General features: G+C 40.6%; 1 protein-coding gene across 2 annotated transcripts in view; it reads left to right on the forward strand.

Annotated features, from left to right (window-relative positions):
* Window positions 1–23,160, forward strand: part of Dnm3 (dynamin 3) — a 466,696-nt gene that overhangs the window by 127,338 nt on the left and 316,198 nt on the right. For both annotated transcript variants that reach the window (XM_038349305.2, XM_038349304.2), the window contains exons 5-6: window positions 22,279–22,377; window positions 22,952–23,112. In XM_038349305.2, coding sequence (XP_038205233.1) covers window positions 22,279–22,377; window positions 22,952–23,112 — 260 coding nt within the window. The remainder of the gene's footprint in view (window positions 1–22,278; window positions 22,378–22,951; window positions 23,113–23,160) is intronic.

Consider the following 23,160-nt stretch of genomic DNA (forward strand, 5'->3'; position numbering starts at 1 on the left):
AACAAATTTAAAGTAGTCTTCATTAATATTAGTGTCTGGATGTCTTCTGGGATAATTTCTATTAGCTGGTTATTTTCATGTGTATGAGTCATAATTTGTTCATGTCTATTTTTGTTGTAGAGGATGAGATGTTTAAGTAATGTAATTGGGCAGCACTGGGGGCAGATTCCAGCCCTTCTGTGCCCCGAGATTTTCATTGCAGATGTTCCTTGTTTGGTTAGTACTTTTCTGAACCAACATTCTCTGCTGTATGCAGCCGCTCCAGGACTGCTCAGTTTCTTTCACAGATGACTAATGACTTTAGAGCAATTGCCTTATATCAGCGAATGCCTTATGTCCTGGCATTTGCCGGAGGCCTCTCTGTATAGTGCACCAGAGCTCCAAGTTTGCAGCCCCACCCCCTTTCCCTTCACTTCCTGGGAATACAGAGCCCACATGGGTGAAAATCCAGGGCTTTCCTATTTCTGTCCTGATTATGCTTTGTATAGACATTTAAAAAGGGTCATTTGAACCTTCTTATCCCAAACTTTGAGTTCTTGGTTATCTGCTTCTTTGCCCCACTTGTTCTACTGCCTGAAGCAGCTACCATGTTAAATGATTCCCATTGATTGTTTTTGACAAACACTCCCTGGGGATAGAGGCCTTCCACACCAAGTAGGCTCCAAGCCAGGTTAAATCAGGAAAAGCTACAGGAATGGCCAATTTTAGCGAATTGTTCTACAGGTTAAATAGTAATTGTTTTGGAATTGTATTTTTGTTACTTGTTGCCCCTTCTGCCTTGTCCAAGTTCACCAAGATGCCAGTTTCCACCCTGCTGGTGGGGGTCTTGTTTTTTTTTTTTACTTTCTTTTTTTAAAATTTATTTTTATTATTAAAAATTTCTACCTCCTCCCCACCTCCCATTTCCCTCCTCCTCCCTTAACTCCCCTCCCCTTCCTCTGCCAGTCCAAGGAGCAGTCAGGGTTCCCTGCCCTGTGGGAAGTCCAAGGTCCAACCCACTCCATCTGGGTCCAGGAAGGTGCACATCTAAACAGACTAGGCTCCCCCAAAGCCAGTACATGCGGTAGGATCAAAACCCAGTGCCATTGTTCTTGGCTTCTCAGTCAGCCTTTATTGTCCGACACGTTCAGAGAGTCCGGTTTGATCCCATGTTTTTTCAGTCCAGGTCACACTGTCCTTGGTGAGCTCCCATTAGACCAGCCCCGCAGTCTCAGTGGGTGGGCGCACTCCTCGCGGTCCTGACTTCCTTGCTCATGTTCTCCCTCCTTCAGCTCTTCATTTGGGCCTTGGGAGCTCAGTCCTGCACTCTAGTGTGGGTCTCTGTCTCTATCTCCCTCCATCGCCAGATGAAGCTTCTATGGTGATATGCAAGATATTCATCAGTAGGAAAGGGCCATTTCAGGCTCCCTCTCCTCAGCTGAACTAGCTGTGGACATCTCCATGGATACCTGGGACCAAAGATGAATACAAAGCAGGGGGTCAGGGATGGCACCAGGACAGTTTTTTTTTTTTTTTTTTTTAAATTGAGATTTATCTGTTTTCTGGGATAAATGTCCTTCAGATCATTGCAAGCCTGCCTTTAATTACCCAGCTTTGAAAAAAATTGAATTTGGCATTTTTTGCAATGTTCTTAGTGCTTCAGGAAACATGGCCTTTGCAGAGGTATCGACTCCAACATTCCAATGGACATCGTTTATTCTGCACAGTCACAGTAGCCAGAAGCTTTGCATGCGGAAGCCTTTGAGTTCCATGGTGAGGACAGTCTAGCTGTGACATCTGTTTGCCTGTTGGCCCTCAGGGTTGATTTTCTTGGCTGTGTAAGTGGTCTTTCCTCAAATGCCATATATATCTTTTGTAAAAATTTGCTCTTGGCTAACTAAAAATGTTGACTTATTTAGACCACAAGGGACTATTATTCTTTATTCAAGGATATCTGAACTAGAATTATATCTACCAAAGCATAAAATTATACAGTTTTTCTTTGGAGAGGTAGTCTATTTTAGACTTAATTTAGAACTAAATTAAGACTATTTGACACAGAGAGGCCATTTTCATCAAAGTGTGACTGAAGGTTATTCAAATATATAGTTAGAAAGTTTATGTTGAGAAGTTAATTCTAAATATGTGCACTGTCTTGTTCAAAACAGATACATCTGAAAAAGAAACATGGTAAGTAGTCTGCATATTTTGTGTATAATTAAGGATCCTGAGGCAATCTTGGGTTTAGGGTAGGCCCTTGTATCCTTATAGACATAAGAAGGATTTTTGAGACACAGAGAGGCAGGGAAGAAGGCCTTATGGAGATGGAGTTACGTTGCCACAGCAAAAGGATGACTGAAGTCATAAGAAGTTGGAAGAAGACAAAGAAAAATTCTTCCCTAGAGACCTAAGGCTTTAATGGGAATGTGGCAGGTTTGGCATCTTGACTTGAGTTTTCCAGAATTTCAGGACAACAGATTTCCGCTGTTGTAAGCCACCCATTTGTTACAACAGGCCCAAGGGGGCATTCAGGCAATATCTAAAGTCTTGAGCTTGCAGATGTGATCATTTATGACATGAATGTATATAGGAAAAAAGAAGAGATCCAGAGAAGGAGACTGGAAGACCTCTAGCAACAGGAGATTAAATAGAAGTCATGGAGAAGTAGTAGAGAGCCAAATAGGCATTGTATTCTAGAATCTGAGACAAAGCAATCTATGAGAAGGATGTTGGTTTTGCCAAATTCTATAGTGAGGTTAAGGAGAGTGATATGGTAGGTGGGCCAACCAGGTCTACATCTCAGAAACTGTGAGGAAGCCCAATAACACAGTCAGAAGCAGCCAATAGCAATAGGGTAGTGGCACTTCTTCTATGAAGTGAAGTGGCCTAAAATTCACCCGAAAGACGTAAAAGGGAGGGTACCATATTCCTTTCCTTCTCTTTTTTGGTCAGGTCTTCACAGTCTATGTTCAACCTTGGATCTAAACTGCCCAGAGTGCTGTGGAGCTGATCCCATGTGTGAGAGGTCTTCTTCATTCTCTATTTTCTCCCATCGATAGGCTTAGAGAATTCAGTGGTAAACAGAAAGAAAGGAAGCATGAAATGGTCTTGCTTCATCACTATCTCTAGTCTTGGAATATAAGTTAGAATTTTAGGTTCTCTACTAATGGAGTTGGGATTGGAGAATTGGTCTTTGCATTTGGCACATAAAAGTCCTTGGTGACCTTGGCAAGAAGGGTTTGGTAAGAAAACATCCGTAGGGTCCAACAAATGTTAAGCACGAGGAAGGAGACAGGGACCACAGTTAGCATTTTTAAGTTTTTTGTGGGCAGGAGGAAGAGTGCAGCAGCAATGCTGGTGAAAGTTTAAGAGGACATTTTCAAAGATAGGAGATGTTACAACATCCTTGTGTGTTGATGATGGGAATGATTGACAAGAGAGACAGTGACTGCTTAAATGCAGAGAAGATAAAGACAGGATAAATAGTCAAGGTAAATGCTTGATTTAGGGAAGTGGGGATGAGATACAGTGTCACTGTGCAAGTCCTGGTTCCAGGAGAAGATTGTATCATTTTTCCACCTTAACACTATGAAAGGAGAGATGAGTATACAGATAATGGAGACTCAAAGACTGATGAGTAGGGAGATGACTTTAAACATCACATTGAGTTTCTTTATGATGGCCTAAGGCCCACCTCTCTTGATAGGTTTTAATGGTTGTGGATAGTGACATTACGTTTGCCCTTCTGTTCAGCGTGTGTTTCTGTTCACCGTGGTCATCTGTGTCTTACAGGTCTTAAGTGGGGCAATTCATCATGAAGAGACACCATGTCTTGTGGTGGTACTGATTTATTACCTGAACACAAGTTCATTACTCAGGAAGAGTGTTGCTGTCCCTTTTTATCTTTGGAGCACAGCAGTATTTTAGTGTTACCTAGCAAGCTTGTCATCTCCATAGAGGGCTGTTCAAAGGTCTTATGGGGAGGTAGATGGGTCTGGAAACTCCTTTCATGGTGATTTATCTCCCAAGCAAATGAATTTCATCTCTGAATCGAACATAGCTACACATCTTCCTGGAATACAAAATCAGCCCTTGAAGAATGTTAGGCCTCTGGCTGGCAAAGACGGAGTCATTTTCTCTTGAGATAATTTGTGAATTAGATAAGAATTGACCTTACTTAGCTCAACAGAAGACTAGTTTTGCTTAGTTTATGGAAGAAGGCTATTATCTGTCTCCTTCCTCCCTCCCCTCCCTCTTTCCCTATAGATACCAGTTAATAACAGATATTAAATTAATAGATATGAGTATGTATTGCTTTGTAAGGAGAAATAATGTATGTAGCACATTTTCATTTTAATAATTTACTTTTGAGCTTATTTCTAACATGATTGAAAACTATAAAGTCAGATTTTTTTTCTTTCACAAATGAATAAAGTGCTAAGAATATTGACTAAAATCAAAAGACTTGTGGCTTTAGAAGGATTGTCCAGATCACTTCTGTTCAGTTATTTATTCATCCTTTTACATTCAGCATTGACTAGATTTGAACAAGGGAAAAAAATCGGGTGTTTACTCTACAGACATCGAGGGCCACAAAAGCATAAGGTCTTACATTCTCAGTGAACTTTCACAGGAAGTAGATGGATTATATTATTCTTAGACTCCAAAGTCAGTCATGTGACATTTTAATGCATGCTGTAACTTTACATTGCAGGTATTTAATTTTGCAAGTTTTTCATCTTATTTGTGTTTTATGCTTTTGCAATTCAGATAAATTTGTTAAATCTGATGTTACCAGTCAGCCCATTTGCAAAGAGTTAAATAATCTCTGGCATAAACAGGCAGTGAAGAACTTTCATCTCAGCCTCTGAAAAAGCAACTTAAAGACCAGCAAGATGGCCCAACTGGTGTTTCTCAAATGCAAGATGAAATGAGAGAAGCAGCTCTCAAAAGCTGTCTTCCGACCCTTCACTTGCTTACTATGGCACACGCAAACACACTCACATGCACAGTGATGATTAAATGAGGATAAAGGTGAAAAAACCAAAAAAAGTAATTTGGATATTATTTAGAGCTATGTGTGTGAAGGCTAGTCTTCCTTGTCAACCTGGCGCACTCAAGAAGAGGAGGCCTCAACTGAGGAACCGCCTCCATCAGATTGGCCTGCAGCCATGTCTGTGGGACATGTTCTTGATTGTCAAGTCATGTAGGAGGGCCCACTTTAAACCTAGCATTCAGAGCAGGCAGATCTCTGAGTCTGAGGTCAGCATGGTCTACAGAACAAGTACCAGGACATACAGGGCTACTCAGATAAACCCTGTCTCAAAAAAAAAAAAAAAAAAAAACAAACCAAAAATGCTAAAAGGTGGGGGGAATCTTTTTAAAAAAAGCACCTGTGTACATATTAGCTTATTTTACTATATTATTTTTTTCCTAAAAAAAACATATATAGATTCACCTGGAAAGTCAAAATAGACAAGATCACCTGACAAATTGGGAGTATAGTGGTGGTGGTGGGGGGGAAGGGAGGGTAGAAGGGGAAGAGAAGAGAAAAGGGGGAGGGGCAAGGAGAACTTGAGGGAACGAGATAGTTGAGATGGAAGAAGGACAGAGATGAGAGCAAGGAAAGAGATATTTTGATTGAGGGAACCATTATGGGGCTAGCAAAAAACCTGACACTAGAGAAATTCCCAGGAATTCGAAAGGATGACCCCAGCTAAGATCCAAAGCAGTAGAGGAGAGGGTTCCCGAACTGGCCTTGCCCTGTAGTCAGACTGATGAATATCTTAAATATCACCATAGAAAATTCATCCAGGAGCTGATGAGGACAGAAACAGAGACAGACCAGCACCAGAGCACTGGGCTGAGTTCCCAAAGTCCAGTTGAAGAGTGGAAGGAATGAGAATATGAGCAAAGAGGTCAAGACTATGATGGGGTCACCCAATGAAACAGTCTGCCTGAACTAATGGGAGCTCACCAACTCCAGCTGGATTGGGAAGGAACAAGCGTAGGACCAAACTAGTCCCTCTGAATGTGGTTGACAGTTGAAGGGCTGGGGCAGACTTATTTTAATTTTTAAATGGGCTTCTAAGTTTGAGTCCTAGCCACTATGTCAAGAAGCTCACAATTGCCTGAAACCCTAGCTCTAGGAGTTCAAGTTATGTATGTGGCACACACACACACACACACACACACACACACACACACACACATGAACCCAGCCCACTGTAACAAGCGAGTACCGTATCTAGACAGGTAGACCTGGGCTGTCTAAGAAACAAAACTCTACATGGGCCCAGGAGCAAGCCAGTAAGCAGCGTTCATTCCTCTACGGTTTGTATTTCAAGCTCCTGTCTTGAATTCCTTGCCCTGGCTTCTCTTGATGATGGAGTGTAATCTTAAAATGGAATAAACCCTTTATCCTCCAAATTACTTTTGGCCAGTGTTTTACCACGACAACAGAAAGCAGGCTAAGACATACCATAGTAAAGTTTTTATCAGAAGAAAATTAAATAATGGATATTTTGTGCATATTCTATTTTGGTTGATGAAATAAGATGGGCCTGGTCATAAAACATGAATATGCCTGGAGTTTGTGTGTGTGTGAGAGAGAGAAAGAGAGAGAGAGAGAGAGAGAGAGAGAGAGAGAGAGAGAGAGAGAGAGAGAGAGAGAGAGAGAGAGGAGGAGAGAGGAAGACGAGAGAGAGAGGACAGGATCGACGGAGGAGAGACGGAACGAGATCCTTTTTTCCCGGCGCTCTCTTGCTCTCTTTTCTCTTTCTCTCTTTCTCCTTTGTCTCTCGTTGTTTTTTTTTCGCTTTTTCTGTTTCCTTGTCTCAACTGAGGGGTGTTGTGTAATTGTGCTGCTAACCTGGACTCACATCTGCCCATGGGGAAGACCAGGAAGATGCGGGTCGCTAACGACACATTCACTCCGTCGCCACTGGGGGTCACTGTAAAGACATGTTAGCTGCTCTGTGGAGTCAGGATGGAGAAACTTAATGCGGGAAAAGACTGAAAGGATAAAAACTTAAAACCTATTCCTCCTTTTTTTTTTCTGCTGCTTTAACTGCAAATTAGCCACATGAATATTTTCTCAGAGGTTTTTCTTTACAATAATATGTGGATGTGCTGATTTACTCTGCAAACTGAAAACAATTAACGGAGGTGATCTTAGTATTACAGAATAATTGTGCTTTCGGGCTTTCCTTTTTCAAAATTCAAATAAAAAATACAACTAAATCTGTGCCTGGTTGCACAGGTAAGTAAGGCCAACCGACTGGAGGTTCAGGCAGGAGGATCATAAGTTCAAGACCTGCCTGGTGACAGAACAAACTGAAGGCCAGCTGGAGCTGCTCAGGGAAACCTTATCCAGAAATGACAAAGAAAAGAAAAACACAAAAGAAGTAAAAAAAGAGCTGGGGTCATTGCTTAGTGAGAGTGCATGCTTAGCTTGTTTGAAGCCATAGTGCAACCACTAAAACTGCAAACACACGCTCACACACACACACACACACACACACACACACACACACATTCACACACACACACTCATACACACACAGCAGAGAAAAACAGAGACAGAACGAGAGAAACTGAAAGCGAGTGAGCGAGCTAATAGTTGCCTGTGTAATTACGTCTTACTCTTAGATTCTGATAGGATCATATGTTTTTAATGTTCCTATTAATACAGAATCTCTTTCAAATGTTATTTTGAAAACATTCTGCCGGCCATCCCTTAAATATACAACCAAAATCAATCCATGTAGTTGTTTCTTAGCAGTGTAAATAAAATATGACCAAAACCGATCAACTAACCAAATGAAACCCTCTAACTCTTCTGTCTATAATGTCTGAATTTTCTTGGCCTGCTTTTCTAGATCTCCTTCTTATCCTCCTTCCCTCCCTCCCTCCCTCCCTCCCTCCCTCCCTTCCTCCCTCCCTCCCTCCCTCCCTCTTTCCTTCCCTCCATTCATCCCTCCCTCTTTCCTTCCCTCCCTCTCATCTTGCTCATGCTTTTCTATCTTTCTAACATTTTTTGAGTGCTTGCTGTATACTCTGGATAGTAAAACTCCTCCCCCCCCCCCAACAGAGTTGAATGAAGTAAGGGAGTATGAGCGCAGATAGACCCCAAACCCTTAGTGTAGATATCTGGAAAGGCTATAAGCTCTGAATTGGGGTTGATGGGTCCAGAGTGTGGGAGAGGGAGGGAGTGTAGACATCTGAAAAGAACTATGTTGAACAGCCACTGTGGAAGGGTGAAACCGTTTGTACCCAACTTTAACAGTTCCTGAGATACTCAGGAGCAGGAGGGTTGAGGGGAAATATTTGGGTAACTTTGGGGGTAGGAATTTTATGAGATTGGTTGGAAGGATGATAACGCAGGTAAAGGAACTGAGGATATTCTAAAAGTAGTTTAAGAGGGGGACTATAAGTCTTTGGAAGAAACCAAGAGAACTGAGGTTGAAAAAAGATAAGTTTTAGGGAAATGAAGTATTTCAGGGCTGAGATTCTGGATGACAGCGGACAACAGCGACACAGTTCTATAAAGAGCACAGGAATGGGAAAGTAGGAACTGCGGTTAGATAGTAGACTGCTAGCCCTTTTGATGTCCTGGCAAGACAATTTCAGGTTATACTCACGCAGGATGTGGTTGTGGAAGGGGGAACTGCCTAAAGGGCATGCAGGTGAAATAGTGAGTGGGAGAAGTGGGGGACCCCAAAGAATGAAACAGCCAGAGAACTGTTTACATCATCATCTTCACATATAAGCCCTGCCTGGGCAGTGCTGGAACTGAGGGTGGTGAGGACGATTAGGATGCTAAGACCCTCAGTAAACGCGTGTGTGTGTGTGTGTGTGTGTGTGTGTGTGTGTGTGTGTTGATGGTGACTATGGAGGCATTTGGTAGATGGCAGCAAGGAGGAGGACTAGTAGGTGCCATGACCAGATGATGTTTAGCACTAAGCTGTGTTTTTCTGTGCATTAGGAAGATTTGGCTTGAGGAAAATAATGTTTCAACGCCAGCTCTTTTCTCAATCCAGAGATTCATGGCATTGGGAGACCACGCTGTCTCCTGTGAGGCACAAAGGAGAGAACTGGGACTGTGTGAAGGCCAGAAGGAAGTGAGAGTTTGTTAGACCAGAATGGGGTGTGCTGGGGTCAGTTGGCGGCAGTAAAGATAATTCAGGTAGGACAGTGAAGGGATTCACAGGTAGGCAAGACCAGGAAGCGGCAGTGTGCTGGAGCAAAAGCACACGCTGTTCTGCTGAAATAGCAGACATGTTCCCAGGAAACTTTGCCTTAATCAGAATTTACACTAGTGAAACCATAACAACACAGTAATTACATAGGAAAGCAGAGCCAGTGGTCACCAGAACAAACTGAAGAGCCATGCTGCCAGAGTTTGAATTTGGCTCTCCCACTTACTAGCTTTGTGAACTTGGGCACTGAAAAACAAAGTCTCCTGAAGTCTCTTCCTTGCTCATTTTCCTTTATGATGTAGCTGAAGTAGAAATGGTGGCTCTTGTCCTTCATGGGAGAAATGCAGCTTTTTTTTTTTGTTTTGTTTTGTTTTTCAAGACAGAGTTTCTCTGTGGCTTTGGAGCCTGTCCTGGAACTAGCTCTTGTAGACCAGGCTGGCCTCGAACTCACAGAGATCCGTCTGCCTCTGCCTCCCGAGTGCTGGGATTAAAGGCGTGCGCCACCACCGCCCGGCGAGAAATGCAGCTTTTAATACCTGCCTACTTCTCATACAAACTTGCAGCATTAAATGCAGTTTGAAGTCTCAAAGACTTTTTTTAGCAGATTCTTTGTTTCTTGACTATCTGCTTCTAGTTACTTCTATGCATAAACAATGGTGCCCAGAGATTTCTCCAAGACTTAGCTCTTAAATCTGTTTTATTTCTTTTGTTCCTTTGATACAAATGTAATACCTGTATCACCCCTGTTCTCTCTTTTTCTCAATTCATTGGGGTTAATTGGGGCTACTGCACCAGAGCCTCACACAGGGAGGTATAGCCACAAAGGTTGCCTTGTGCTAACATCAGTCTTGACCAGCACACCTCACTCTTGGCCCCAGGAAACCACAGAAACGGCTCTCTGTCCTTGTAAATTAGATCTGTCTTTCCAGAGTTTCACTGAAGTGGGGTTGTACATCAACACTCCTTACGTCTGACTTTCTCTTGAGAGCCTTTCCCACTGCTGCAGGCTTTTGCTGTTCATGTTTCTGAGTTGCTGAGTTGAATTTCCCTGTGTGTGCAGCGTGTTTTGCTGATTCACTTGCCTGTGAATTCAGATTTAGTGTTTGGGATGCTCACAAGTAAAGCTGTACAAATATTAATATACAGCCTTTCTAAATTCACGCATCTTATTCTTCCTGGGAAAAGAACCAAGAAAGGGAATCATATATGAATGTACATGAACATCTGAAGGGTCCTGCTATATGGATAGCCAGTTAGAGGTTGCACATTCAATATGCTGGCTGACATTTGACTTGCTAGTTTCACTTGCTATCATTTGAATGCCCCTGTGGTGGTTCTGCCTTGTTTTTCTCTCACCTGCAATGCCGAGAATCATTTTGTGTCATTTTTAGTCATTTGTATTTACTTTTTAAAGAAATGTCTATTTGAGTCTTTTGCCTACTTCCTTGTTTCTTTTGCCTACTTACTTATTGGGCTGGGGATAAAACACACAGTTTCTAAGCAAGTTCCCTTTCCCTGAGCTACACTCCTAACTCCTTTGTCTATTTTTTTTTCCTTTTTTTTTTTTTTTTTGGTTTTTCGAGACAGGGTTTCTCTGCAGCTTTTTTAGAGCCTGTCCTGGAACTAGCTCTTGTAGACCAGGCTGGCCTAGAACTCACAGAGATCCGCCTGCCTCTGCCTCCCGAGTGCTGGGATTAAAGGCGTGTACCACCACCGTCCGGCTCTCCTTTGTCTATTTTTAAATTAAAGCGTTGTCTTCTTAGAATTAAGTTAGAAGGTTTTCAAAATACATTTTGATGGAAATCTTTCATTACACATTTGAATATGTTCTCTTGCTCTGTAGCTTGCAGTTTTATAACTTAGCTCTGGAAGAACACATTTTAATTTTGATGTTCACTTTACCAGTTTTCCTTACACAGTGTATGTATGTTTCATGAATCTTCTCTAAGTTTACAGATATTTTCCTTCTTTGCTTTTCCTCTAGAAGTTTTATAGTTTTAGCTTAAACTTGGGTCTGTGATCCTTTGTGTGTGTGCGCGTGCGTGCGTGCGTGCGTGCGTGCGTGTGTGTGTGTGTGTGTGTGTGTGTGTGTGTGCGTGTGCTCAGTGAAAGGTTGGAGACTCATTTCTGGGATCATTCATATTAAACAGATTATCCCCTTTCCATCGAATGATATGGATATCTTTGTCCAAAGTCAATCATGTATGTGTATGCTTCTTTGTGTATTATATGTTTGATATTTATTGGTGAACCTATCTCTATAATGACTCACTGCTTTATTCCATTTGTTTGTGTGGCTGTTCCTGTGCTTGCTTCACACTGTCATGATTACTGAAGTTTTGTTGCAAGGCTTGAGACAGATCATATATATATATATATGTATATATATATATGTATACATATATATGCACACATATATATTATTGCTTATAACAGATGTAATATACTTCCATCTGAAATTTTAATTAGTTATCCTCTATCCACATGAAGCTATTCAAATTTAAATTAGTTTGAAGTACATAGAATTTCAAGATTAGTTTCTCCATCCCATTGCTGTACACTGGGCACCCGATTTCACGTGACTAACAGCACTCATCTTGAGGAGTTTCACACACGGGGACACATTTCATCATTATAAGTTTTGTTGGGAAGCACAATTGCATACCCAAAGCGTACAGAACTTTGAGTTATTTTTGTATCTTGTTCTCATTTTTGTAATCAGTGATTTTAATAAGCTTGTTTAGCTCTCATAGATTTTGTTGGTTCTTTGAAATCTTCTACACATAGAATTATACTGTGTGCAATTTTTTTCTTTCACATATAGCAAACATAAAAACAAACAACGACCCCTCTTTTCTTCACAACTCCATGCTTTTGATTTGTACTTCTTGCTTTGGCTGAGGGATCCAGTAAAAGTTGAATTAAAGAGTAACATAGACAATAATGTTACCAATCTTTTCAAGAACTTTGATTTAATTGACTATTTTATTACTTATTTATAGCCTATTCCATCCACTTCCACTATTATTATTAATACTTAAACTTCTTATTTTGGATTTCATTTGTTATCCTCTAATGTCTTAAGATAGAAACTTAGATTATTGGTTTTAAAACTTTCTTGTTGGTAATAGAACTTGAAATCTTCTGTACTTTAGTGTAGCTATATTACAGATGTTTTGATATGGTGAGCTTTAATTTCATGTCATTTAGAGTGCAGATATGAAAAAGCTATGTGCTGATAAACCAGCACAAGTTGAACAAACTATAAAAATTTTAAATGCCATCAATACACTTAATATATGGAAAGACATAGCTTAGTATCAAAATATATTTCTGAGAACCAGTTGTTTACTTCTTGGCAGCCTAGAAGTTGTAGATTTCTATCATTGCTTAGTATCCTAAGATCATGTATTGTACTACAGACATGTAATGCAGAAAAAGATCAAGATGCAAAATTCAGATTGCGAGTTCTACTCAATATGTCTGGCTTTGTACCGCTATAGAGTCCAGGCATCCTTGGGTTGGTGAGATGGTTTAGTGGGTGAAAGCATTTGCTGCCAAGCCTGATGACCTTGGAATCTCTGGTGCCCACATGGAGAAAGGAGAGAAATGACTCCTGAAGGTTTTCCTGTGACCTCCACATGTGTGTTGCGGATGCATGCACATGCTCAAATACATACACACAAGTATACACACAAAAATAATCTTTAAAAAACATTCTATGTTGACCCATAGTAAGTTGAGGACTGTCTGTATTCTGAACTTTCTTTGTGACCTCTTTTATAATCCATGGTTATTTCAAGGCCTATTCCCTAATTTCCATGTAGTTTAGAATTATGCAGAAAGCTTTCTGTTGAGTTTATGTATGATTTATTTCTTTCAAAGATTTAGTTTAAAAAATAAGTATATGTATGTGTGTCTGTGTAGGAGTGTGCTCATGAGTATGGTGCCCATGAAGGTCAGAGGAGGGCACTGGATCTCCTTGAGCTGGAGTTACAGGGAGTTGTGAAATGCCTGATATGGGTGCTGGAACCTAAACCTGGATCCTCTGCATGGGCAGCAAGCACTTTTTAACACTGAGCCACCTCTGAACCGCGAAACATTAGATATTTTGAGCTTTACTTTGTTTGAGTTCTGAATTTTATTTTGTTCTTTAAAAGTGTACTGGGCTTTGTATTAGAAAGAAACTACATTGCATAAAGATCAGTTGGAATTTTTTTAAGTGCGTTTTTCAAGCTTTCAAAGGGTTGGTCTTCAGTAGAGTTTCCATCTAGTGTCTCTAGCATCTCATCGTCCATAGGTCTCTCTGCGTTTGCTGCTAGGATTTTAAATGATTCCCATTCTTATAAAAGCTCTGGGAGTTATTTGGCTTAGAGTATCCTAGACATTTCCTTTTGCCCACAAGCCAAAAGGAGTTTTACCTTAACATATAACACTGTTTCCAGAGACTTGAAAACCTCCATGAAAATTTCTGGAGCTTTTTCTCTTCTTGGCTCCTTCTTATCTGGTGCATTATACTGCAAAATCTACTGTCTCGGTGTCCTTAAACGCTAGTCTGTGTCTTCTGAATTGAGCATGACAGACGATGTCTCCTTGGATGGTATCCTTCTGCTCAGAGTCTGGATGAAACCACCAAGCAGAAAACGGCTGTAAAGTTTATCTTTTCTCCCTGTCACAGTCCTGTGAAATACATTGCTCGAGGTCTGAAGCAGTTTTCCTATTAATGTATGTTTAGTTCCTAGAGTTTAAGAAAGAGCTGTGTGTCTAAGTCTGGAGAGATGCAGCTTAGTGAATAAAGCTCGCCATGAACTTTATGGCTTGAGGACCAGAGATGGCCTTTGGTACCCACATAAATGTTCAGTAGGTGTGATAGCTTGCCCATAATGCCAACAATGGGGGGAGGGTAGAGACAGGAGATACTTGGGGAAGACTGGCTAGCTAGATTAGCTGAATCTAGTTCAAGTGCAAGATACAGCCTCAGTACATGTGCATGTCCACCAGAACATGTGCACCCATAGATATGACCACTACACACACACACACACACACACACACACACACACACACACACACATTATTCTTGTATAGTTTGAGGCAGAAATTATTGCTGATTTGCTTAATGGAAAATTCTTAATATTGACTTTCATTTTCTACTGTTTGACTCTTAAGAACTTGTAAGCTTTTTAAAAGACCAACAGACACAAATTTATAGATTTATTTAAATCTTTTGTTTCTATTTACAAATGATAAGTTTCTTGTATGAACAAATGATTGCGTTTTTTGCATGAATATCTTTTTGAAATTCTTTAACTGGCAAGGAACAATCAAGACAAACGAACACTCTGGATCTTTCCTATAGTACAAGTTACCACATGCACGTGGCTTGCAATCATTACACAACAGAGATGAGCTTTCTAACTGACCTGCAGTGTTTGTTTCTCTGCTGTGTAACCTTTCCATGTGAGGTGTTCTTTATGGCCACTCTCCTCTTCAAAGATCCACCATACCCATCAATGTACAATGATAAGAAGACTCAGACATAAGTGCCGTCATCCTAGACATGTTTTTCTTCTTGGTGTCATCCAGATATCCAAGCTCCTTCCATCTTGCCACCCTTAGAGACTTAGTAACCCATTCCGAGTCTGTTTAGCAAGACAAAGGCAAAATAATATTTAGGAACAGTTGTGGGATCCAACATAGAGACCGACTCTAAATGTGGCATGTGCCAGTTCTGTCTAAATCCTTTTGGCTCGATCGTTACCACAGGAACAACATAAGGCACATTGCTACTCATTTGTAAATGAGACTTGGAAATTTAGTTTATCCCCCTGCCAGTGGAAAAGGAGGAAGTATGTTCAGCTGACACACGGCAGGAGGTTTAGGAACACATAGATCATTTTTCTCTTTCATGCCTCAGTTCTGTTTGGGAGTATAACATCTCTGAAAGAAACACGTTGTACACAGATTTTCTTGTTTTTGAGCTAATTCTTTCTGTTCTCTGTTCTTCCCCTCTTCCCTTTCCTCTTTTCTTATTATTTCTCCTCCTTTCACAGACATTACAATTCCCAAATACTTGATTTGTCTCTGGACTGTCCCAGCAAACCAGAGCAAGACAGAATCCCTACTGCTATCGTGGATTCTTAATATTTTGTACTGTCTACTCAACATTTTACTAAGGAACACAAAGAATAATACCATCTGATGACTTTGAAAATGAAAAATGTTTTCAGCAGAGTTAGAAGTAACAAGAAAATAAAACTCATGGAAAACCTATAGAAAAAAATAGATTAGACTCTCCCTATTTGTTATGGACTAGTTGCTTTTTTGAAAAGAAAATGTTCCATAACCATTACCAAATAGAAAGAACTACATTTATTCCATCCCAACCCCACCTAAGCCTAAACCATGAATTAACTGAAGTACATCGAATTTAAAAAGTATGTTTTCATATTGCTGTGTATATTTTTGTATTACTTCTTTAATAACCATTTTTACTGTTATTGTATCATTATGCACTGTATTCCAGATTGCTTTCCTAGCAACTGATAATGTTGTCTGTGGCTTGGTTTGGTTCCACTTCTTAACTTGATGAAAAGAATCACGCTACGTACAGTCTAGTAGCACACATAAACAGAAGAAATGGCAGCATCCTCATAATAAATCACTGTGTATTGACAGTAAATCTAGATAGCATGGGAGAAAATTATCATGAAACTTCTCTAGAAACTGTGTTTCAACTTCTGTATGATCCTAATAAAAACAGGCAACTTTGCATTTTCATTAATTAATTTGGCTCATAAACTAAATCCCCACTGTTTACCACCTGTACGGATGACTTCATATACACATATTATGTGTAGTTCATGTATGGCACAATAGACTCTTGCTGTTTTAGAACTGTGATTTCAGTGTATCTGACGATTTTGAAGGCAGAGGGAATGAGCCCTGAATCGTGTTTGTGGGTGTCTGATTAAGGGCGGTGGGTAGGGCTGACATGACGTTTGAAGGGCACGTAGAGTTGATGAAGAAGGCAAGGAGAAGTGAAGCTGAAGCGAGTGGCATTGTGAAGATAAGGAGAGGGAGACTAGCGGCCCTGTGTGGAACAAAAGTCACCGGATGTTGTGGAATCTTCCTTCACACTGTGTGAAGATGTATCACTGCGACTAGTTTAATAAGAAGCTGAACGGCCAGGAGCTAGGCAGGAGGTATGTTACAACTGAGTTTAACTGAAGATCAGAATCAGTCAAGCTGTAGACTTTGGTAAGGAATAGGACTGGTGTGGATACAAATTTCTCTGTTTTGAGTGTGTTGTTTTTGTTTGTGGATTTGTTTTCCACTTGTACCATGATACCTAGCCTATCTTTTGGTCTGGTTTAATAACCTCTATATTTTAGTTGGTGCAATTAAGCTATTGATGTTTAATGTGATTTCTGATGTCACTGAATTAATAGCTACCTTGAAATTAATGTCTCCTATATCTTGCCCTTGTCCTTGTTTTTTCCTATTTTGTCTTTTTCTTTTCTTCCCTTTTTGTTTCTAATTGAGCATTTTATATGATTCATTTTCTCTGCTTTCTTAGCATCCCTGTTGTATTTTACCTTTGGAGTGGATGCTCTAGGGTTAGCAATATATGCAGTTAATCTGAGCCTATCTTTAAGCAACACTGGGTTTAGCTATGAGTAACATGAATACCTTGCAATTTTTATTTCATTTCTATTACAATATTTTTTTTTGTTTCTAATTTTCAAAACAGGATTTTTCTGTGCAGCCCTGGCTGTCCTGGAACTCACTCCATAGACCAGGCTGGCCTTGAACTCAGAGACCCAGCTTCCTCTGCCTCCTGAGTGCTGGGATTAAAGGTGTGTGCCACCACCACCCGGCTGCAGTGCTTTTTACCTTTAGCATTGCTTCTGAAGTCTTTTTTTCCAGCACTTGTCCTTTTCAGCTCATTTGTTCTTGCAGGTGTGTACACCGTTCATTGCAGTCCTTTGGATAGTAATCTCATTTTAAAATAGTTCCAAGTCTCTTAAGTTGAGCATCTCTGCCATATCCGGGTCTGGTTCTGATGTTTGTTGTGCCTCTTGCAACTGTGTTTTTTTTTTTTCTTGTCTTTTAGTACGCCTTGTCCTTGACAAGATATACTGCTGTGTGTAGGAACTTTGATAAATAGGCCTTCCATAATGCATTGGATAATGTAGAGAGTGAGAGCAAGTATTCTACTATAGCCAGTGATTAAGTCACAGTATTGCTGTAAGCCCATGCTTCTGGATTCTGTGTTTCATAGCCTTTGTCCCACCCCATGGCCAGGGCAGGCTAGAATCGAATATTTCCTTCAATTAATTTGTTTGGCCCTGAAAATTCATCTGAGGATTAGGTCCCTATTGACAGCTTCTGGGGGCACACTATGTGTGGTGGTTATAATGTGTTATCTATCAACTGTACAAGATCTAGAATCATCTGGGAGATGGACCTCTAAACATACCTGTAGGGGACTACCTTGGTTATGTCAACTGATATGGGAAGACCTGTCTTGATTGTGGGTGGGGCTTTTCCTTAGAGATTCTGGACCATATCAAATGGCGGAATTGAGCTGAGCATTGGATACAAGCACACTTGATACCCATGACTGTTGGATGTATGTGACAGCTGCTTCAAGCTCCTACTGCCTTAAATCCCCCATCATGATAATCTGTATGTTGAATTGTGAGTCCAGATATACATCCTTCCTTAAGTTGCCTTTGTCAGGGTAGTTGATGACTGCAAACCAAGAAGAAAGGATGACGCCACGTTAATAGGAATGGCTGTTTGGCAGACTTCAAACTGGTTGTCCCTCCCCTCTCACCATCAAAGGTGGTTCTTATTTATGTAAGAACTGCCCTGAGCTCCTGGAAGCAACACACATGCATGCACACACATGTGTACACAACATGGAGGTGTCTTGCTCTTAACTCTCATGGTTTTCACATTGAAGTCTGTCTAGCAGGATTTAGCTTTTCCTGCCTCAACACTGAGCATTTGTAACAACATCAGTTGGGAAGCCATACCTCATTGTCCTTGGATAATTGTAACATTAATGCCCTTAATGCCCCAAAGATTGCCTTTTGGAAGCACAAACTAGGTTTCCCTACTCTAAGACTGATTGCCAAGGAGGTTTCCAGTTCTAAGTTTCTACTTTTGTAAAATTGGATTGTTTTTTCTTTACCTGTCTTGCCAAAAGATTTTGGCAGCATCTTTCACTGTGATCTTCCATCTGACAGATGCCTAATGGGTTCTAGCTGGTTTTAGCCGTTGGTTGATATTTTTATGTGTTGTTAGACTCCTGCTACTCTAGTTTGGATTCCAGAGTCGCTATCTTCTCCATTTTGTGATGAGCTGAAATGACTCCACAACTTAAGAAAGTCTGTCTTTGGAGAGTTGCAAGGAGTGTTGCATAACTACCCCTGGGCAGCAGGGTGCTGTGGCGTGTGGCTGCCCAATTGGCAGGTGCAGTTTCCTACTGATGAAGAAATGAACACCCCAGAGCTGAGAAGGGGTGAGAGGCTTGTTTCTAAGTCAGCGTGCTTAGTTTGCTGTCTACATAAGCATCAGATTTTTGAAGTGTCAGTGTCTTCCCAAGGTCATTCCCAGAACTTGTCGGTTTTCAGCAACAGTGCCTGTTCTTTATTGGAGAAAAGCATAGCAGAAACACAAAAGTAAAAATTTTAGCAGCTCTGAACTTATTCTTTTACCAAGAGGGTCAGGAGTGTCTTAACCTGTAACTTGCTCTTCCTTCACCACTAAAGATACCTCTTTAAAATCTGGATTCACTCCCATCTCCAGACCTCTGACTTGCAGCTCTATAGACAAGTGGGACTAGTTGCTATGACTAAGCTGTCAAATAACACAGCTAATTGCTTATAGAATCTAAGAATTGGGGTGCAGAAAATTAATGTGCTTAAAAATGGAGTGAGGTTGTTGGATTCAGTGCCATCAAACTCCAGCCCCATGCGTCAAGGCTGTGGCCCCTTAGGCAAGTGTATTTGTCCTCTCACTTTTCCTCAACCTGTATAGTTGAGAAAATAATAGCACCCATCTCATATGGTTTTCGTTTTGAGTTCTTAATGAGACTGGCTCAGGATCAGGGATCAACAATGTGTTCTGCTTTATGCAGGTCTTTAAATTCCCAGGGGTGCGCCTCAAAAGCCTTTGAAATCTTGTCTGACAATGGCTTTTTGAGATCCATCAATGCAGGTCTTGATTCTGCCAGCAGGAGTTCATTCATTGATTATTTTAAGCCGCCTCTTTGTGGAACAAAATGTGAAGAAAAAGAAAATAGGCCTCTTCTCCTCCCTGTTTTTGGTACATCACCTTACAAACTGAAGACTTGGCTGCCTTTTTCAGAAATACAGGAGTAGGAAAGAGATGCCTTTTAGCCAGCTTTTAAAATTAAAATTATATGTTTATATTCCTTAAAGGCATATTCAATACACATTTAAGATCTCTATCTCTCTCTGTCTGTCTCTCTGTCTCTGTCCCTCTGTCTCTCTCTATATATGTATATATCAGTCGGTCTGTGTGTGTGTGTGCGTGTGTGTGTGTGTGTGTGTGTGTGTGTGTGTGAGAGAGAGAGAGAGAGAGAGAGAGAGAGAGAGAGAGAGAGAGAGAGAGAGAGAGAGAGAGAGAGAGAGAAGGGAGAGAGAGATATAGAGAGAGTTGGGAATGTTAAAAGACACTGCTCCCCTTTTGGTAAAATCTTTGATTCCATCCTTCCTGGTCCCTAAACCTTGTAGCTGTTTCATTTGGTATTTGCCTCCCTGCCTCTATGTAATGTGGCTATACTGCTTCTTCTTGATATTGATATTTCTGAATTTTTATTTGACTTAGAAGCCCTCACACCACTTTTCTATACCTATAGGCACTTTCACATGCATGGCGATTTGATTCTAAGCATGGGGAGGGGGATAGAAGAGGGATAAGTTACACTGAAGAAGTTGGAAAAAGTCATAGGGAATTATTTTATATTTACTTAAATTACATATAATATATATAACTGATGTTATGCCCCTTGTGCGGGACAATGCTCTTCCCCTGAACTGTAGACTATCCAACAAAACCTTAGTGACAGGCCTGGGAAACCAAGAGACTCTCTGATCTCCCAAAACCCAACATGGGCTACTGCCATTGGACTTGGTGCCTTCAAGAAAAAGGGGTGCAACCCTACTGTTGAAGACTCACACAGACTCTCATTCTCATTTCTTTCTTAAATTGCCCCTCCATTTGTAGGGTCTGTACTTTACTGGGTACCTAAAAAACAAAAGGAGTTTAAATATTCTGGGATTTAGCAAGTCTACAGTCAATTTTTTCTACAATCACACTTATTGATAAATTAGAATTCTAGGTTAAATATTTTTTTCCTTCAGAAGTTTGAAACAATTTCTCTGTTGCTTTTGGGTTCCCAGTTTGCTTCTGGGAACGCCGAGATGGCCAGGCCTCCCATTCGTCTTCATGCGGCTTCCTTTTCAGACTCATCTGGCAGAATTTTTGGAACATTCTGTTTCTGGTGGTTTGAAATCTTACACTGACATGACAAATTGCATATGTTTTCACTTCGAGCTGGCACTTGCTGAGTTCATTCAACTTATAATTTCATATCTTTCACTGTGGGGACGCTGTCTTGAATAGGCTCTTCTTAACTCCTGAATTATTTCTGCATGGGCTTTTCTCTGTGGGTCACCAATTGTTCAAACATTGTATCTTTGCAGTCGTTTATCTGATTTTTAAAGACATTTTTCTATTGTTTTCTGGAATGATTCATCAACTTCATCTTCCGACCTTTCTACTTAGGTTTTCATCTTTGCTTTGTCTCAGTGTTTCTGTGGTGTTTGATTCTTCATGAATCCAAAGGCTTATTTTTCTTCAAGGATATTAATAAAAATAATGCAGTTTTCTGCCCTTTTCATTATCTTTGCTGTGTTTAACTCATACAGTTACAGTGCTATATAGCAACATTTCCATTCATGGTGAGCTGCTTATATATATGGCAGTGATCTCATTATGGAACTTAAAAATTCCTAGGCCCAGTAATGCCAAGCCTTCCCAACGCCATGGTGACATTCCTTCCTTGTGTTTGTGGTGATGCTGCTGTGAACGTGTCCATTCCTCTGGCAGTACACGAGGGTGTCACATATTCAATTATGTATGTGCATGAAGCTTTGTCATGATATATATGACTGTCTTACTGATTTATTTATTAAGAGCTATTTGATTTCTCTTTCTACGCATGAGAAATGTCAAGGGGCTGAGTTACAGCCCAGATGGTAGAGTGCTTGATTGTCTCATAGTTCCTGAGTTCCTCCAGAACTCCCATGCAAAATGTTGGGCATAGTGTTGCATGCTTGCAGTCCCAGTGCCTGGAAAGCGGAGATGGATGGATTCCTGGAACCTGCTGACCGACTGACTAGCTTAGCCGCCTTAGTTAGTTCTAGACCAACAAGAGAGCTTATGGGTAAAGAAAAAAGGGGAGAGTCAGTGGTGTCTGAGGAGCAGCATCTGAAGTTGTTTTGGATGTCAGCATGAAAGTACACACATGAACATTCACACCCCTACACATGTGTATACATACATGTCAACCATAGAACCCTATTCTTCTTAGGCTGGCTGCAGGCTCAGACATCTCATGTTGACTGCATCTCTTGTTTACATCAGGAGGCCCTATTGTGACACTGCCCTGTGCTACTTACTTTATATTAACATACCCTGTGATATTTGATTGCACAGTGATGAATTCTACACATAACACATTTCTCAGAGTATGTCCCTGTGGTCAAGTGAAATGTGGCTGTATTTAGAAGTATTGTTGTGATGTATCTGCTTTCTTCTCTTGGATGGAAAATTATCCCATGGATAAGTAGGTGTATAACATGTCTTCTTATTACATAGATAATCACACCAGGTGTGACAGTAAGCTAGAAGCAAAGGAAGCAAGAGAGAAACAGGAGAAAGGCCTGGAATATTAGCCTTCCATTTAGTGTTGAGATATTTATGCCCTCTGAATTAGTTAGTTTTGGTGGTTGTTGTTTTGCAAACTGTGTAGTGACAGCTGTGTTTGTTTATGATACAGGTCTGAGGACCATTGGCGTGATCACAAAGCTGGATCTCATGGATGAAGGAACGGATGCCAGGGACGTACTGGAGAACAAACTGCTGCCTCTTCGCAGGGGTAATGTACTGTGCTTTCTACAGGCCTGCTTTTATAATATGGCAGAGAAGTGGCTGGCAAGCCACAGGGAAGCTTGGCTTTACTGCCTCCTCCATTAGAAGGGAGTGATTTATTATTAACTATACTTTATATGGAATGGCACAATGTTCCCAAGTGTTGTGTTAAAGAATATTTCAAAAGGAGAACTATTTCTTAAAATAACAGGAATAGGAAAACAGGGAAAGGAAGGAGCTTGAAGCAAGATTATAAATATTCATCACAGGCTACACAAATATACAGTGATTGTTTTAAGTCAGATATTTACTTGCCTGTTATATGATACAGTTGTTGAGATATAGTTTCTTAAAGTTTATAAATCGTTAAAAGGTGGGGGATATTATTCTGTTGATTTCAACAATTTATCAATAGCCAAATCAGGGGCGTTTACTGACTAACAAGGTCTTGGATGGCATGCTGTAAGGGGGCTCAGTCTTCGGACCTTAAAATTAATTTTACCTGTTAGAGAGCCTTGAAGTTTCTCTAGAATAAATGACAGGAATTGTGCCAAATCCCATAGCTTTGTGTTTTGTTTCAGGCTACGTGGGGGTGGTCAACAGAAGCCAGAAGGACATAGATGGAAAGAAAGACATTAAGGCGGCCATGTTGGCAGAAAGGAAATTTTTTCTTTCTCACCCGGCTTATAGACATATTGCTGATCGTATGGGGACACCCCACCTCCAGAAGGTCCTCAATCAGGTAAAATTATTCTTTCCAGCAGTAAGTACAATTATAAAATGTGTAGAT

The sequence above is a fragment of the Arvicola amphibius genome, chromosome 12, assembly GCF_903992535.2.
Source record: "Arvicola amphibius chromosome 12, mArvAmp1.2, whole genome shotgun sequence".
Classification (NCBI taxonomy): Eukaryota; Metazoa; Chordata; class Mammalia; order Rodentia; family Cricetidae; genus Arvicola; species Arvicola amphibius.